Here is an 18,416-nt window from a genome sequence, read left to right as displayed (position 1 = left end):
CATTACGAACAATCAAGAGATACTTCGTCGTAGCATAGATAAAGAGGGGCTACGTATAATTGATTGATAAATGAAACTTACATGGATCAAAATATGCGACAAGTGGATAAAGTTGCACAAAAATTAATAATATGACTATATTCTCTTATAAATATACTCTTTTTGAATTAATTTCGTCTAGCAAACATTGATCTACTCATTTTATTCAAAGTCATATATTTTCTTTCAAATCGAAAGAAATTACTATTCGAGTTATCACACTGCATTTATTAATATGAAATAATATTTTATTTATTTTCATTTTTCATTATTCACATGTAATTCCCTTTGTTCTCATGTTACGACAAAGTATCGTCGTATAAATAATCGTAATAGCAAAATATTATTGATTAGTTGCTTATTTTCTTATTTGTTATGAGATAGAGAAAGAAAAATACATCGTTAGATACGAACTCTTTTAATATACATACTCATTGATATTTTTCTATGTAAAATAAGCTCGAAGGAATAATAAAAGATATAGAAATGGCAAATAAATTCGACTGAGTCTAGAGAGAAATTCAAATTTGAATGAACAACAGATATGGACAAAAATATTTACCAGTAAGCTGAATAATAAAGATTATATCCTTCATTTTGATCTTTCGTAATGTTTCAGTATTTATTATAATGACATTAATAAATACGGTCTATCTTTTGTATAATTCCGTACACGCGAAACAAAATGAAATACGAATTATTTCATCGAGTGAATATCGAATATCAATGTATATCCATATTTTTTCAACAAATCAACAATGAAGAATTTTTTATTGACGTTCCTTATAGCAATCATATTCAATAACAAATTAATATTATCGATATTAGCCAACAAATAATAATACCGTATCAAATAATACCGTATCGAATAATACCTAAATCGTAGGTATACGATCAATATTGATAAAATATTGATAAAAAATATTGATAAAAAATATTGATACTCATTTGATACTTCTGTGAAAGTATTTGTAACCATTTGATATTTTTATAAAAATTTAAATGCAAGTGATTCTTCGTTTTTTATTATTTGTCTTTTGTTTTTTAGAATATAATTTACAGGCTCTCTTCGTTTGTTTATTTATCGATACATCAATGTAAATGAATTATCAAACGTGTAGTTTTCGATTTGATATCGATTCAAGTATCACTATTGAAATTTGGTATCAAGTATCTAAAATTTCAATACGTATCGATACTTTGAATACTTTGGTATTACATAAATACATATAATTTGATATTACATACTTAAATATACTTTGGTATATTCTTGAAATTGATTGAATATCATCAATAGTATCGGTATAGATCCGATCATTAGTTACATGTATCTTGTAAAAGTCATTATTTGTTATCGAATGTGTTTTTTCAAATTTTTGTTGTCAACAATAAATGTTATCAAAGGAAAAAAGCAAACACTCGGACACATGTGGTAACACAACAAATAACTCTTCTCCATTGCCATAAAAACGAATAATACATGGTAGATAGCACGACATGATTATAATTAGTTTCAAACAAATTTAAAATTATTAGTTATTTAACAAAAGATTTTAAAATATCATTTGAAATCATATAATAGCATATACGTATGATATAGTATTAATGTATTTTTATTGTTATTCATATTTTAACGGTTAATAAATATTTTATTTTATTTATTACAATGATATTATGCCTCTCTAAATTATTTCTTTTTTTGTCGTTTTTTTTTCTAATTATAAAATCTTCATAAAAATAACAAAAACTTGAGAAAGTTTTAATATTCTCTTTTTGGAAATACATTTAAATTATTCATATTGAAATTAAATTATTTTTGGTAAAGTCGTTTTGTTGACAGTAATCAAATGTCTTTTATTATTTTAATTTTCATTCATGAGTTTATATATATATATAAATACATATATATAAATATAAATGAAATATTGACCTCAAATCTTTAATTCAAAGAATTCAGATTTCTAGACAATAATTGATTGAACGTAAATCAGCTGTTGTGCGATCGAGAATAATTTCAAGTAACGGGACATTTATGGCTATAGCTATAGTAATAGAAAAGTGTTAATGTAGATGCTGTACAACTATTTTCAAAAGTAGAGCATCTTTTTATTCAAATTTGTTAATATCTCAATGATACCGGGTCACAAATAAGTCCTGACAGGTGAAAAGAAACATTTCCTATACTAGCCGGTACCGTTTAATAACCTTATTCGCCTCAAGATATCGAAACTCTTCAACTTCATTTCTTAAATTTCGTATAATATAATCATTCTTTTATTATGTGACACTTAATAAACATATTTCTTTTAATCCTTCATCCTTTTTCTCTTTTAATCTTTACATTTTTTCAAATTTCTCGTTAATCATTCGATTTCTACTAACAGATATTTCAAATATTTTTACAATTTTCAAAATATTCTTATTCAAAGAGAGATTTTCAAGGGATTTAATCTCCTTTGATGGTTTTCTATCAATATTTTTAATCTTATTTAAAGGATCAGTCTTTTTTTCATATCTTAATTAGTAATTATAATATTAAAAGATACAGAAAGGAAAAAAATAGAGAGAGAGAGAGAGAGAGAGAGAGAGAAAGAGAGAGAAAAGAATTAAATCATAATTTATAAGATCATAAAGCTATTACAATCATATACAAACAAACTATGACTTCATGGATGATTTAATTAAAGTTGAAGAAAAAAGATTTTATTATATTCCAATTTATAATATAATTCGGTCAATTCGCTGTATAATAAAATTCGACAAATTGCGTTGTAAAATATATACATTTTAACTTTTGACAGATTTTAAGTGTTTCAACATACACTTAGGTGATAATCTTTGCTTCCTTTCTTTCTTTCTTTTTTCTTTTATGCTCTATATTTACTAACAGATATGCAAATGATTAGAATTCTATGACAATTCTTAAGAAAAATGTCAAACTTAGAATTTATATAAAAGAAACAAACTTTAATGATTCTTATCAGAAAGGAAAAATTTTGTAAATTGTTCTGTTGATTATATTTTAGAAATTACGCGTATGATGCTTTAAGAATAGACAAATATTTCAGGATAATTTTAATACATTTAAACGGAGCAAAAAATGTTAAAAATGAAAACGAAAAAGTATGTCTTTTTAATATTTCATTCCTTGGACCGAAATTTCTTGAAATGGAAACAATTTCAGTTCGATCATGATTTGTTTTTCGATTTACATACCTCTATTTTTTATCATAAAACAAAAAAGAGAATTACCAGTAAAAGGAAAAGAAAAAACCTTGAAGAAATTATACTAAGTCTAACTCGAACTGACAAAAATTCAATATTGTCCTATCCAAGAAGTTTGCGTATAACAAATATTTGACAAGACAGATACGTGTGACAACTAAAAATGAATAAGATAAAAGGAAGGTAGGGTCTCCTATGTTTCGACACATCCAAGTGACTTTTCTTGACTATATTTATCGCATATTACCTTTCTGATTGAAGAGTTGGCCAAGTTTTAAAGGTAAATCTTGAGATATTCTTTTTTTCTTTTCTTCTTCCTTCTTTTTTTCGCGACACATTCTTACCCTTTATTACTCTGTCCTTATTAGAAACGTTCACGAGTAGGATGAAAAGTTGAAATATATGATGATCAGAGAATGAACATCATCGTGTTAGCATTATATCTTATATCGTATTATTCATGTTAAACGTGGTATCCTACTTTGCAACAAAATGTTTATTAATTCAGTATTTATTATACACATACACATACAAACAAAATAAATAATTTATATAAATAATAAATTGATTTAGTTTTATTTAATTAACTTATTTATTTGTATACTCAATATACATCAGGTAATAACATTTTAATGTCAATATAAAGTGGAACATTAGCAGCGGGCTCATAAATTTTTCACCGATCAAAATGACGATCACTTCTTGTTCGCTTGTATTTTTTGGTATCTTTAAATCATCCACCTCGTTTACGATTCGTTTTAATGTCGCCGACCTCTTTGTTTCTGTGTCAAAAAGTGTGTTACCCGAACGGTTTATCTGCGAGCAATGATGTCATAAAATGTAATATCCATCTAACGAAAAAGTTATATCTATCTCTTTGTGATTGTCTCTTTGTAAGTGTGTAAATAAGAAAAAACAAAAACTCAAGCAATGCACTATAGAATTAATGAACTATAGATTTGTAGGTCATAGCTTCTTTACGATTTTCATTTTTCTATTAAATCTTAATGACGATACTAAATTCTTTCTAAATATTTCGATTCCATCGATATATTTAAGTAATAAAAATATCCATAAACGTTTTTCTTCGTAATTTAAAACTTATTGATTTTATATTAAAAAGATCATTAGTAAGATAATTTATTGTTAAATGAAAATTATTATAATAATAATGTATAATATTATGTATTTATTTTAGATCATTACAAATCCCGTGAGACTTCCTTTTATTGTAAAACTTTCATAGAAATAAAGACAAAGCTTTATGTCTCTATTAGCATAATTAAAAAATTTACGTAAATATATGCATTATATATGATAATGAATTACTTAAAGTATATATTAACCTATTTAGATTTTTTTTTTACGGATGCTATTGTTAGAATTTTTTTTTTTTATACGGAAATATTAAAATTATTGTTCTACGAACTCTTGCATATTTTCTATATTCTGTTTAATTTTTTCAATTTTCATATCGTTATAACAATTGTCTAACAAGATAGATATTATATTTTATTTATATTTTTAAATAGGAACTATATTTTTTGGGAACTGATTTCGTTTATGCAGATTATTTCTTTAGATTTTTTCTTCCAAACTGTTTAACGAAAGAAAAAAGAAACTGTTCTACGTAAAAATAAGAAATAAATGTTATATAAACATAGACTAATGTTTCATTAAAAAGTTTTAACAAAAATTTAATTCTTGTTATTAACGACGATCTTTTGTCTTTACTATTGTTCCATTTCAAAATGTACGTCATTTATATTGTATTTGAATTGCCATTGAAAGGCTCTTTCTTCCATAATGTATGAACTTTATTGAGAGCGTACATTATTGTTATAAATATTAAAAATAACTTCTTTCGTAAACCTTGCTTCATAAATACATAGTATTATTAATAGAAAATTATTATTTTCTTCGACTGAATAATTGTAACATTCAAAACATTCACTTTTATTATTATTTTTTTTCAATGTTTATTGCTTCTATAATAAAGTAGAACACACTAGACCAACTTTGAATTCAATTAAAATAATTCGTGCATTGCATGATTCATGAATTTTGTTTTTATAATGACAGAATTAAAAATACGTTTTCAAATCTACTGATCATTATTTTCAAAACTTCAAAGAATATACAGTATTTTTTTGGAGTCATAATTATTCATTCTATGTAAATGAGAATTATTCAAAGTGCCTGAGGTGTAGCACATCTTGAAATTATTTTGAGGTGTGTATAAATGTTTTCAATTGTTATCAATGTATGTGCACAAATTGTTATCAATGTATTTTTTAACAAGGTTTAATATAGTCATTTATTAACATATGATTACTTTATTCAACTAATGACTTTTTATGTATATTCATAACGTTAACATACGATTTATATATAAAATCAGTAATTTACATAATATGACGAAGTATCAAATTTTACATTCTGTTATCGGTTAATTATACGTTCTAATCATGATAAAATATAATCAATTTTTTGTAAAGTATTCGATTAATTCACGCTTGAGTGTAGTCTAGTATTCTGAATATTCATATAATTTGCAATTATTTTTCGGTGAGATAGCCAAACAAGATAAATTTTAATTAGACTTATTTAAAATCCTTGCGTCTTGAATGTCTTCAGGAAAAATATCACGATTGTTCCACCTCCAAACAACATCATTGTGCGTGTGCTCGTGTTGATCTTCGATAACTTGGTATTTCATGTCATCTTTCCTTCGAGCTGCTCACTTCTGAATCAAAGGGAGAGGCTCTTTTGATATCATAAGTACAGCCGAATTTAGCGAAGTCAGGGTAGGTATAGATTTTATACAAAATCAAAAGTTTTCGAATAATTATGCCAAAGAGTAAATTTAATTAGATATAAATTAATCATTATCGTTCAATATTCAGTAATTTTTAGGCTCGCACGTTTCTTTATTAATATATAATAACAAGATTTTCCGTAGCTTTGTTATGTTATTACTACTTTATTTTCATATTTACATATAATTGTATGTTTGTATATAATATAAGTAGATGCAAAAAAAAAACCCAATGGAGTTCGAGAAGAATATAAATATTAGTATGTTTTGGAAAGATTCTTTTATTGTTAAAAAAAATTGTTTCTTAATGCATATAATAAATATAAGTAATTAGTCGTCATAATGTAAGTCATATGTTAATATAAATTGTTTGCATGCCAATGTACTTTTATTTTTTATAGATTTTGACTTTCTATACGCTGACTTTTATTCCATTAAAAATTACTAATACGCATCAATATTGTTCGTATTTAACAAAAATCTAATAAATCAATATATTTCTGATAAAAAATAATAAAATTTATCCAATAATAAATTTATGATGATAAGTTTTTCATTATTATAAATATTTATATAATGATTGATTTAAACTCCAGTCTTCTTTTTTTTACGTGAATGTTCTTTTAACTCGTTTCTGGATCTTTTATTTTTTTTTCTCCTTCATATTATTTTATTCAAGAAAAAGAGTGGTGAATAATCTTTCACTCTTCCACCCGTAAATTTCGTAGTCGTTATAGTGGTAGTGGTTTAATCCAGTGGCCAATACCAATAAGTAGGACGTACTTTCTTGCACGTCGGCATTTTGTAGCAAGCTCGCCTTTAACTTAGATCATTCGGTATTTGCCATTGGTACGTACCAGTCGGTCTCGTTGGGTGTCTTCTCTTTTGCTTTTTCATTCATTTTTTTTTCTGTATCTCCAATCGTTCGTTATTATTCCAGATTATTATTAAAGAAAGCTTATTTTCGCGAGTTTGTTATTTGAAAATTCGAGTTTTTTTTATTAAAGATAATAATTTGTCAATTTCGTATTTTTTACTCGGAAATTTCAAGAGGACTTGATACTTGTATCATCGATATTTCTTTGTAAGTGTTTCATCATATATTTAGTTTATTATATTTTTTATTTAACCTATTCATTTGTATCATTAACAAGTGGCTATTCCGAGGACATGATTCGTTCAAATATTTTCATAATTATTGATAAACATTGTATATGTATATACATTATAAATATATATACATTATATTATATATACATTGTAAATGTATATACATTGAGTATTATATGTAGAATTACAATTTTTTTAGACAATTGTATTTATCAAAATGACAGGCATATCTAATTCACATTTACACGAGAAGTTTTCGTTTGTTAATATTAATCATGTTGTTTTTATAGTTGTAGAAATTTATATATGGATATTTTTTACCTCTTTTCATTTTTCCTTTTTTCCATTCGTATAAATGTGTATTACACTGTTAAATGGTGTAAATTTATACATTTTTATTATTTTCGTCGTTCTCGTCATTTTCATAAATAATTATTTAGCATTATTTACATCAAAACATATATCATATTTTTAATCATCTTTTTATCTTGTACGTTAAGTTAAAAGGAATCGAAATATATGTCAATAAGAATAAATATGTTTTACACTTAAAAGTTTCTCAAGGAAAAAAAAATTTTTTTTAATAAAAAGTTAAATAATAAAAAAATTTATTTGGGAAAATATTTTTCGACTTAAATTAATTTTTTGTCTTAAAATATTGCAGGATCCAAAATAATAATTCCTTATCATATTATTTTCGTTTATGTTTAAGTGAAGTTGATTACAATTATCATATAAAATATACAATTATCTTATTAAACAAGGAATATTATAGTATAAATATACATTATTTACAATAGCAACACATATGTTATTTTCGAAAGCGTACAATAGTGAATAATATAATGAAAAAATTAATCAATAAAAATTAACATTGAAAATAAAAAAAAAAATGAAATAATTTAGTGTAATACAAGTCGTATAAAGTTGTTTTACAAATATTAAAGTATTTGAAATATAACATACAATTTAGAATCATTAATTGTATTAGAAACGAGTTTTATTCCAAAAGTAGGTCACTCGAAGTATATTTTTTTAATACTTTTTTAACTATAATTATTTTAATATTAATTAATTTTTTAGTTTTTAACATAAAACATTATTTTATCTTTTGTTATTATATTTTTATTTTATTATATATTATATTATAAAGTTTATATATATATAAAAATATCTATATATTTATTAAAAAAAGTGAACTATTTTTCTTTAATAATAATTCTTAAATAGATTGTATGGTTTCGTTATTTATATACAAATATCGAACTATCGGATTTAAGAAGGAAATCAGAAAGACCGTATTCTTTCAAGAATCTTTCCCGATGGTTTTCTCGTTCGGTGCCTTCATACATCAGATAATCCTTCCGCTCGACATACTTTCTTACTTGTACGATTCTGTTTATTGGAGTAAAATTAAACACTCGAAAGAATCGTAAAATTTTGCTTTAAATTTTGCTATAAAGGATGTTAATGTTTTTTTCTATGCCGTAAAATGTCGTCGAAAATCGTCCTTTGAACTTAATAAACTTTATCAACTTAACTTTAAAATTCATATAAGTTTTCGTTTTCGAAAGCATTAATTATTTAATAGCAGAGATTATTTCAATAGTAGAAATGTAATAACGAAAGGATATTCATTAATGATTAATCTTTTCGAATTGTGGTATCAATTTTCAAAACGTTCCTATGCATTTTTTTTCACGTTCCGAAGATGACGATGACTCATATGATCGTCGAAAAAAGCCTTTACTATCCGTCAGCTGCTATTCGATGTTTAGATGAAATCGTTAAAAGGCATACTTCGCTAAATGAGTTACGTGGTACGTAAATATATATGACTATATGCACACACATACAGATATATATACATACATTTGAGTATGTGTGGGTTTCCAATTTCGAGTAATTGCACTTGCACCATAGAATTGTGCAATGATCGCGAAAGGACACGTTTGAGAAGTATGAGAAATAGTTGCGAATTTACAAAGTCGAGTATTTTAGACGGCATCGTAATGTGATTCATTAACTCCGATATAATGAAAATCGAAAATGCCTTTTATCAAACATAAAAGAATAATCGTATTATTTGGATTAGAAAATATGAATAATTAAATTAAAAATAAAAGTCTGACTTTTTTTTTTGGACTTGGATTGCATGCCAACTATCATGTGAAGTTCCTTACAAGGAGATCGACAATTAGGTCACTTTCATCTGTACCCACGCTCTTCGAATCGTTACTCATTGCATGCGTCCACTTTCCGAAGAAACATCCCGTTCGTCTCAATACTTCTTTAACGTATGACCTCCTTATCAATATGCTTTACAGATCTCGAATTTTTACGATCAAAATTTTGATTAAAATGAACATCGTTAATAAGATATAATAGCAATGCGTTGTTAAATTGGAATTTCCAATTCGATTTCTCTATTAAAAAGTTTGAAAAAAAAAAGAAAAATAGATCTATATATCTATATAAAAAAAAGAGATATATCTATATATAGGTCTACTTTCGATTAACCTAATTCCAATAAATAGACTTGTCTATGATTCAACAATAAAAATAACAAATTACAATAAAAATACGACCAATAAGAAAGTGTTAGTATATTTGTGATGGAGTAGCTTCGATGTACGATACCATGTAGTAACCAGTCGGTGATTGGCAATGACCTCAACAGCGCCATTGGCCTCCTTTCTGGAGAACCCGTTTACATCTCTCGAAACTTCACTTCTTTTACTTCCTTCTTCCTTTCTCGCTCCACTCTTTTACCACCATCATAATCTTGTCCCTCTCTATCTATTCCTTCAGCTCGCTTTCTTTTTTCTCCATCCTCCTTCGATATACCGTTGGTTTATACGTCAATCGAAGCACTTTTACTACTAACACAGAGTGAACAAGATCACGTTACTCAACTTCTATCTTGTCACGCAAACAACATCTATCTTTTCCTTTTTCTAAATATATTTACAAGTCCCTACGTAGAAATCATTACTCCATCTTTATTTATTATTCCCATTATTAACATATTCTTTTCGGTTCCTTCAAAAATATTTCAATGAATAATAATATCATTTGATATTGATAAATAAGCTCAAAAATCAATCCTTCGACAACGATATTCTTATTTTTATTTGATAAGTTTGAATTTATTTAAATGATTATAAACTCAATTTAAATTTAATTAAGCAATTTCATATACAATAACATATTGGAGATGTTATTTATTTCATGTGCCATTGTAAACTTTGACCTCTCCGAGACGTCAGAAACAGTCTTCGGTAGACGCCGTACAGTGCATTATTAAATTATTAAATTATTAAATTATTTCACTAATGTATTGATTCTATTTTGTTGAAAATATTCAAGATGCTCTGTTTATGCTCTCTCTTTCTCTTTTTTTTCTCTTATTTTTTTGTTTGTTTCTTTTTTTTAATGTCAAAGGATTAAGTAAATTCTATACATTTATGTATCTAACTCAAGGCAATTGGCATATATATATTTATGTATATAAATTGAGCCAGTCGACATATATACATTTATAATCCAAACGTATTAAAAATTCTTCTTACAGCAATTAAAAAACATACGTAATCTTATTTGCATTTATTGGAAAAATCTACTATCTTTCTTTGTTCTTTCATTTGTGCGTCGTTACGAGCACTTTTTTTTCGAAATAAGTTTTTTTAGCAAAAATAAATTCGTGTTGAAGCAATGTTAATCGTTAGGATTACGAGTTTCTGATTATCCGCGACTAAACCATTAACGATGAAGAAAGATATTCGTGGAGTAACTTGTACGTTGGCTTAGAACTATCCATTATTTCGCCGTAATAGAATTTTAATACGAGTGGAAAATGATATATGAAAATGACATAACTATGTGAAAAAATGCGTTCATATCGACGATATATATGTTGAAGAATTTCCAATAGGAAGAATGGTAGACGTGAGATTGCCGAAGTTAGAAGTATATTCCATTCTTGCGTAAGCTTGAAAAAAAAAAATGATTCGTCATCTTTATATATACTGAGCGAAGGGTTAGAATCTTTTCTTTTTGTTTTTCTATGTAGCTATACAAAATTGTTCAAACTTAACATAAACTGTCTTTATTTAACGGAGTATCATATTGTCGAAACGTACATATACATATATATATGTACACACACACATATGCGTGGTGCAATATAAATATACGCATACATAGTAATTTTTTTTCGTTGAGTAGGTTCGTTTCCTTAACCCAATATTATTAAAAAATATTATCACATCGATCACGAAACAGTTTGTTGATTTTTCTTAAAATCTAATGGTTCTTTATTATTTGTACTATTAGACTATTGCGTAAAAATAATTTACATCTATATAGAACGTATGTAAATTTGTAGGGAACATATATAAATAGAAACGTAACGGATTCTTATTTGAAATCGATTTCTTATTTTTAAAAATGGGACCATTAACATTCTACATTTCGAAATAACATTCTTACTTCGAAGTTTTTCATGAATGAAGATCTGTTAGGAGAGAAATGCACGACGATTCGAAAGTCGACAAGGAAATCTTTAAGTCAAACGAGTAGTAACGAATTATCATAAATAGAGAGAGGAATGGTGAAGCCATCGAAAGCATTCACGTGTTAATATTAGGTCTTCCTGACAATGAAAATTGCTTTCACATGTCTTCAAAAATATGCGTTTAACTGTTGATGTTATTTGAGAGTGGGATTTCTATGTACAGTTTGTTTAAATAAACGGATCTTAAAACTTTAAGACGTTAATGTATTTTAATCGATCATTATTGGTTCTAATTTCGTTTATAGATCATTAAGTTCCTTTTTTTTTTTCTTTTTAACAAGATGCCTTTCTTTCTCGTATTTAGAGATATTTTCCTTTTTTCCTTTAGTATTTTAATATAAAAATCGACTAATCTTATAACGAATGATATTCGTTTAAAAATTTATAAAATCAATATTATATCGTCATTATATCAAATTATATCAAATTATATCAAAAAACGTTCTAATGCAGTTTAAAGATATTAATAAATTTATGATTTTTCAGACCGTCCGTCATTATGGCACCAAACTTGTTCGGAACTTCGGCATCTTTATTCTTGGAAGCGTCCCAGCAGAATCTTATTCAGGAAAAGTCAACAACAGAAAAAACAAGCACGCCGAAATTGGAGACACAGAAATCGCTAAGATCAAAGTCAAAGTATAAATGGAAAATTGTATGGAGAAACGTGATAGCTTTTCTTTATCTCCACATCAGTGCTCTTTACGGGTTCTATATGTGTTTTACCGGTGCAAAATTGATCACGGTCATATACAGTAAGTCGTTGAATTTCGATTTTTTTTTACTTAGATTAGCTTTGGTATTCAAACGATCGTTATTATCAATCTCATGATAATATTATAGATATAATAATGAATTCTTACTCTACTGTCCTGTAAGAAATTACAAATTCATTACGATATTTATTTATTATCGAATATCAAAGACATAAAATATATTAAAAAAATAATAAATATTTTTAATCATTTTGATAATTCTTTCTTTTTCAGCGTTTTTTATAGGTTTCGCAGCAGGCTTCGGTGTAACAGCGGGTGCTCATAGATTATGGGCTCATAAGTCCTATAAAGCGAAATGGCCTATGAGAGTAATTCTAATGATTTGTCAAACGGTAGCCTTCCAAGTAAGTACTTTATACTTGCACATACAAATATATGTAATAACAAAAGGTTCGCCCATTTAATTCTGATCCCGTGAGAAACGTTAATAATCCCGTTAATGATCCCGTTAATAATTGTTTAATCTTTTAATCGTTTAATCGTTTAATCTAGTACATTCTTGCGATAAGCAGATTGAGGGGGTGGCAGTTAACGTTTGAAAAAATATATTTTTATACTCCTATATATTTAATTCCGGATTTCGAAGTGTAAAGTAAAAATATCAACTTCCTAAGCAATTAACGAAGATTCCGGAAAAATAAAAAATACCGAGTGACGGAATTGAATTGCGAAAAAATTCTAGAACTGGAATTTTATGAAATACAATTTTTCTATGCGATTAGGATTACGAACAATCCGAATAGTACTAATTATAGAACAATATTAAACAAAAAAAGAAACAAAGAATAGTTATCAAAATAATAAAATATTTTATTAACATCAATTATTTTATTGGATTATATAATGAAAAATTTGTTTAAATAAAATTTAACCAAATTATCATTTATAGCATGTAAATTGATACAGAATGTTAAATGTGTAAACGTTCGAATTTGTTGCTAAAGGATAGTTAAGTGAAAAATATTGTTAATATTACAGAATCACATTTACGAATGGGTGAGAGATCATAGAGTCCATCATAAATTCACTGACACCGATGCCGATCCGCATAATTCTCAGAGAGGCTTTTTCTTTTCGCACATTGGCTGGTTGATGCTAAAAAAGCATCCTGACGTTATTAAAAAAGGTGCTACGATCGATATGAGCGACATTGAAAAAGATCCAGTAGTTGTTTGGCAACGAAGGTAAATATTAATCAATAAATTTTTGTCATTTTTATTTGGACATTGATGTATCTTTTTATTTTAATTTTTCTAGACTTTATATCATTCTTATGCCACTCTTCTGTTTCATCATTCCCACGTGGATACCATGGCATTTCTGGGGAGAGAAATTGATGTATGCTTGGTACCTCACTCTTTTCAGATATACCTTATCTTTGAACCTTACGTGGCTCGTAAATTCTGCTGCTCATATATGGGGTATGAAACCATATGACAGGTATGTAAAAATTTTCATTTCTTCTCTAAAATCAGTTGGACCATTTGCATTTGGTAATATAATCAATGAAAATTATTGTATTAATGAGAAAAATGAACCATTATTACAATGGATTAGCATTGTAGGCATATATAATCTCTTAAAGAATAATTTTTATCATTATTTTCTTCTTGCAGTTCTATCTCACCAACCGACAGTTATTCAGTCGGTATAGCTGCGTTTGGTGAAGGTTGGCATAATTACCATCATGTCTTTCCGTGGGATTACAAAGCCGCAGAGTTGGGCAACTATAAAATGAACTTTACGACAGCTATCATCGACGGTTTCGCGAAACTTGGTTGGGCTTACGATCTCAAGACTGTCCCTATTGAAATGATACAGAAACGAGCAACTCGAACGGGAGATGGCTCAAAATACGAAATTACCGAAGGTCAGCACGAACACACGCATAGTAATACTGTTTGGGGTTGGGATGATCGTGATATGATTTCTGAGGACATTCAATGCGCAAGGATATTACAAAAATCTGATTAAAATCAGTCATTATTGTTTGGAAATATCGCCGAAGAATAATTACCAAAAAAAAAAAAGAAAACGGCATGAAAATAGAAAAAAAAAAAACTTGTAAAAGAGTGGTCGATTCTAGCATTTATTAATGTTATACCGTTTACGTACTAGTATAGTTACTTTTTTGTTTCGTTTTCGATCACTTATTTTCGAGTACCATATATATTACGTATCATAGCTTTAGTGTTGAATTTTTTAATATATCGAAGAAAGGGTAAAAGATAATGTAATAGTGAGTTAAAATCATCAATTAAAAATCTGAAACACGTAGCAATGGTGATAGTAGAACTATTTTTAATTTACGTACATTTAGTTTCTAATTTGCACAAATCGCATATTGCTATATTGTAATTCTCCCATAATTCCGTAGATGATATTTTTGATAGGAATTTAGTTGGATGACTTTTTACCTGGAAGAATTAACCAAATGTTTATTCGAGTAGGAAAAAAAAACAATTTTCTTTAAATCGATCTAATTTTCCGAAAGAGAATTGCTTTGTTCTTCGAAGTTTTCTCAGATACATGAATGATATACGCGGTTGTTGTAAATATTTATAAAATATGTTATTTCAATTTCCATATTGTCTTCCGAACACATTTTCTTTGGAGAATTTGTATTGAATTTAATTCTCTTTTTGGATAAAAAAATTTATCCGAATAACAAAAAAAATACTCTTCATATTATACAGGACTACTGTACATACATCGGATTTATTGATGATCGTTCTTCTCGAAGAAAATTTTAGCAATTCATTGATAATCTGATATCAATCTTTTGCCTTAAAACATTTATTTATATGTATACGAATACTGTTGATTAACTTAAGTTTCGGTATTTAATTAAAAATAATATGCACGGAATTATTGCATATTTATGGAATATAAAATTTTTACCAGATAGCAATCTGCTTTGTAAGTATAGTAACAGGGTATCGTTATGCGATATGAATACATTATTTATAATATGCTACTTGTTGTGCTATAGAATTATACTAAAGTTATTGAAGATTCTAGGAAAAACAGCGCAATTATGATAAGTCGAAGTAGCTGTTGTAAACAGGATGTGTTTATTTTATTTCTTTTATATGTCTATTAAAATGGAGCATGTTATATGTAACAAATGTCTTCTAATAATGATTGATATATACTTTCAAATAAATTATTTTATTCGCATACATGTTTATGCAGTATTTATATGTTATTTAAATATAAAACTGCCTTATTTTCGATATACCTATCTGATATATTAATATTTTCTATTTGACATTTCAGTAATTTTCTAACGGTAAATAGTCTGAAAAATAGCTAGACGTTCCTTGCGAATATTTACATTATTCTAGACGACAACAATGTTCTATCTACGTTAAGTTTAATAATACTTATATATCTAAATGCTGAAAGAATTTGATTCAGCAAATAACATTTTTAAATTGAGAAAAAATATCGTCATAATTTTCTCATTTGTATTGAATTATATTACTCGAACATGCGTTAGAAATATATTTACATGCGCATTTTGTTTTATTTCCATAGGAATGACATTCAGAAATTTCATAAATGTTATAACAGATGATCGAGTAAACATAAAAAAAAAAAAAAAGAAAAAAAACAACAAAAAGAAATTAAGACTCAACGAGTGTTGTTTAACATGGATTTAATAAAAAAGATCAAAATGATCATGTTTGTGATCGAAGTTCAAATAAAGTTAGAATTATGTTCATGACTCATTATTTTATACGTTGAATTATGATCAATATAATTATTAGTACTGTTTAATTTGAACTTGGATTGAGAAAAGAGAGGATATAAATTATAGGTTCATAAGCTGAAAGAGAGTTCTAATGGAAGTGACAATATAAAGTAGATATGATTGCCTATCGAAAGAAATTGATAGTAATACCACACGAGAGAATATTTTACAAGTAAATATGATACTATAAGATGCCAATTTCGCAATATTGCAGCACGTTATTGCTATCTTTATATAAATAATTATTCCTGTCTTATAATAAACAAAAACACTAAAGATTAAGTAATATTAATATATTTTCTATTCGAAATAAAAAATGTAAATATTTAAATATCTGTACGTTTGAAACAATCGATTAATGTTAAAAAAAAGGTATCGGAGTTTTGTAAAATTAAACTATATAATTCGTTCAAGTGTCTAATTTTGTTAAGATATCGATTAGGAAATCAATGATTAGATAAAATATTTCTAAATAAATTTAGTAGAAAAATTTTTGAATAGGTGAATAATAATATAGAAAAAATAGTTGTCACAAGAAATTGTAACAGCGTAATAACAATGAATGCAAATAGGGGAAAGAATATATCGATGAATTAATACTGCATTAATAACACTTCATAAATAATGCAGTATTATTTATGAAGTGTGACGATTTTGTTACTACTATTATACCTTCTCTGGTAAGATACATAATTAACACGCCTTATTATCATCAAACACATACATAGAAACCAATTAAAATAAGAGGCAACAAAAACACCGAGAACAAAAGAAATCATTCATTCTGTTTTTGATTCTTCTTGAGATCACAGGCATAGTTACTGAGAGTGATAATCTGATTAAACTACTATGTAATTGAAGAAGTTAAATAATTATATCACAATTATGGCTTGATGTGCAAAGTGTATTGTTAACGAAAAACCCACATCAGTTTGTTTTAATCTGTTAATAAATGAAATCTTCGTTTCTATCTTCGTCCTTATCAATTAAAATAGCATTTAGAGATTGCTTTTGATACGATAAGACATTTTTATGTTCGTGTCGAACAACGAAATGACCTGAAAATATCGATTAAAAGCAATTTTATTATCGATCACGTAAATCAACAAATGCTATTGTGCTAGTCGAATATCTTCAATAAATTTCGATTAAAAAAAAAAAAAAAAAACAACGACAAATCGGAATGCTTCGTACAATATACTTATTTGATTCGTATAAAATTTGATAAATCTTAAATTGGAACGTATTAATGATAAAAGAGAGGAGCTAAACCTGTTGAAAAATTTTTATATACGTAATGGAATTTTTTTTAAAGTCTGATAATATTTTTCGTAGCGTTAAGACTGTTGGATGATTCTTAATTGTTTTCCTGCTAATGTTGTACAATGGTTGTTTTGAAATAATTTTAACGCTTCATATCGTAATAAATATAATCGATTAAAATTATCTTTCTTTTCAAATTCAAATAAATTGTTAAGAGTTGCCATCGTGAATTCAAATTACCAAAAGAAATTAAATTGCCCTTCACCAAAAGGATTTCAAACTTACTTATAGTATTATATCGAGTTGTAAATTTATAATCGCGAAAACAATTATGAAATTGAATTACTAACATCATTTACGATCGCAAAATATTAGATGGTTATTATTTTTATAAAAATAAAGATTAGATTAAGAAAATTATATTCTATTTTTCAAATTTAATAGAATTCTTAAATCGTATTAAATCGTCGATTTCTATTCAAACTGATATAAAAATGAGATGAATAAAATGAAGTAAGGTAATGTAAAAATATCGTGATTGATTGAATATTCGTTAACAACTTGATGCTTCTTTGCATGATTATATCATGATCTCGAAATTGAGACGAACAATTTCAATTATAATTCTTAATGATTACTTATTGTAAATGATATATTTTTAAATAATTTTTTAAAATAATTTATAAAGTGCATCATTTGAATTTTCATATTATTTTTCGAACATGTATATTATGTATATAAAATATATATATTAGGTTTACAAATTAACTCTTTCTGTCTTAAGATCAATTCATATTCTGTCTTAAGATCAATTATTTTTTGCCAAATAATAATTCTAATATGCTAATCTTA

At 26.5% G+C, this 18,416-nt stretch overlaps 1 protein-coding gene across 4 annotated transcripts in view; it reads left to right on the top strand.

Moving 5' to 3' along the window:
• The window catches only part of LOC118446086 (acyl-CoA Delta-9 desaturase), a 38,082-nt gene extending 22,186 nt beyond the window's left edge, over positions 1-15,896 (top strand). The window contains exons 2-7 of one of the 4 annotated variants that reach the window (XM_035876355.2): positions 5,902-6,071; positions 12,255-12,523; positions 12,758-12,888; positions 13,523-13,728; positions 13,802-13,984; positions 14,161-15,896. In XM_035876355.2, coding sequence (XP_035732248.1) covers positions 12,268-12,523; positions 12,758-12,888; positions 13,523-13,728; positions 13,802-13,984; positions 14,161-14,518 — 1,134 coding nt within the window. In that variant the 5' untranslated portion in view covers positions 5,902-6,071; positions 12,255-12,267 and the 3' untranslated portion in view covers positions 14,519-15,896. Of the gene's footprint in view, positions 1-5,901; positions 6,072-6,894; positions 7,167-12,254; positions 12,524-12,757; positions 12,889-13,522; positions 13,729-13,801; positions 13,985-14,160 lie in introns of those variants that run through there. The other 3 variants (XM_035876336.2, XM_035876346.2, XM_035876326.2) reach the window with 3 other exon arrangements.
• The last annotated feature ends 2,520 nt before the right edge of the window (positions 15,897-18,416 follow it).

This window comes from Vespa mandarinia, chromosome 8, assembly GCF_050613455.1.
Source record: "Vespa mandarinia isolate Hongniang chromosome 8, ASM5061345v1, whole genome shotgun sequence".
NCBI lineage: Eukaryota > Metazoa > Arthropoda > Insecta > Hymenoptera > Vespidae > Vespa > Vespa mandarinia.
The sequence above is the reverse complement of the archived record's forward strand: the minus strand, read 5'-3'. Positions and strand labels throughout refer to the sequence as shown.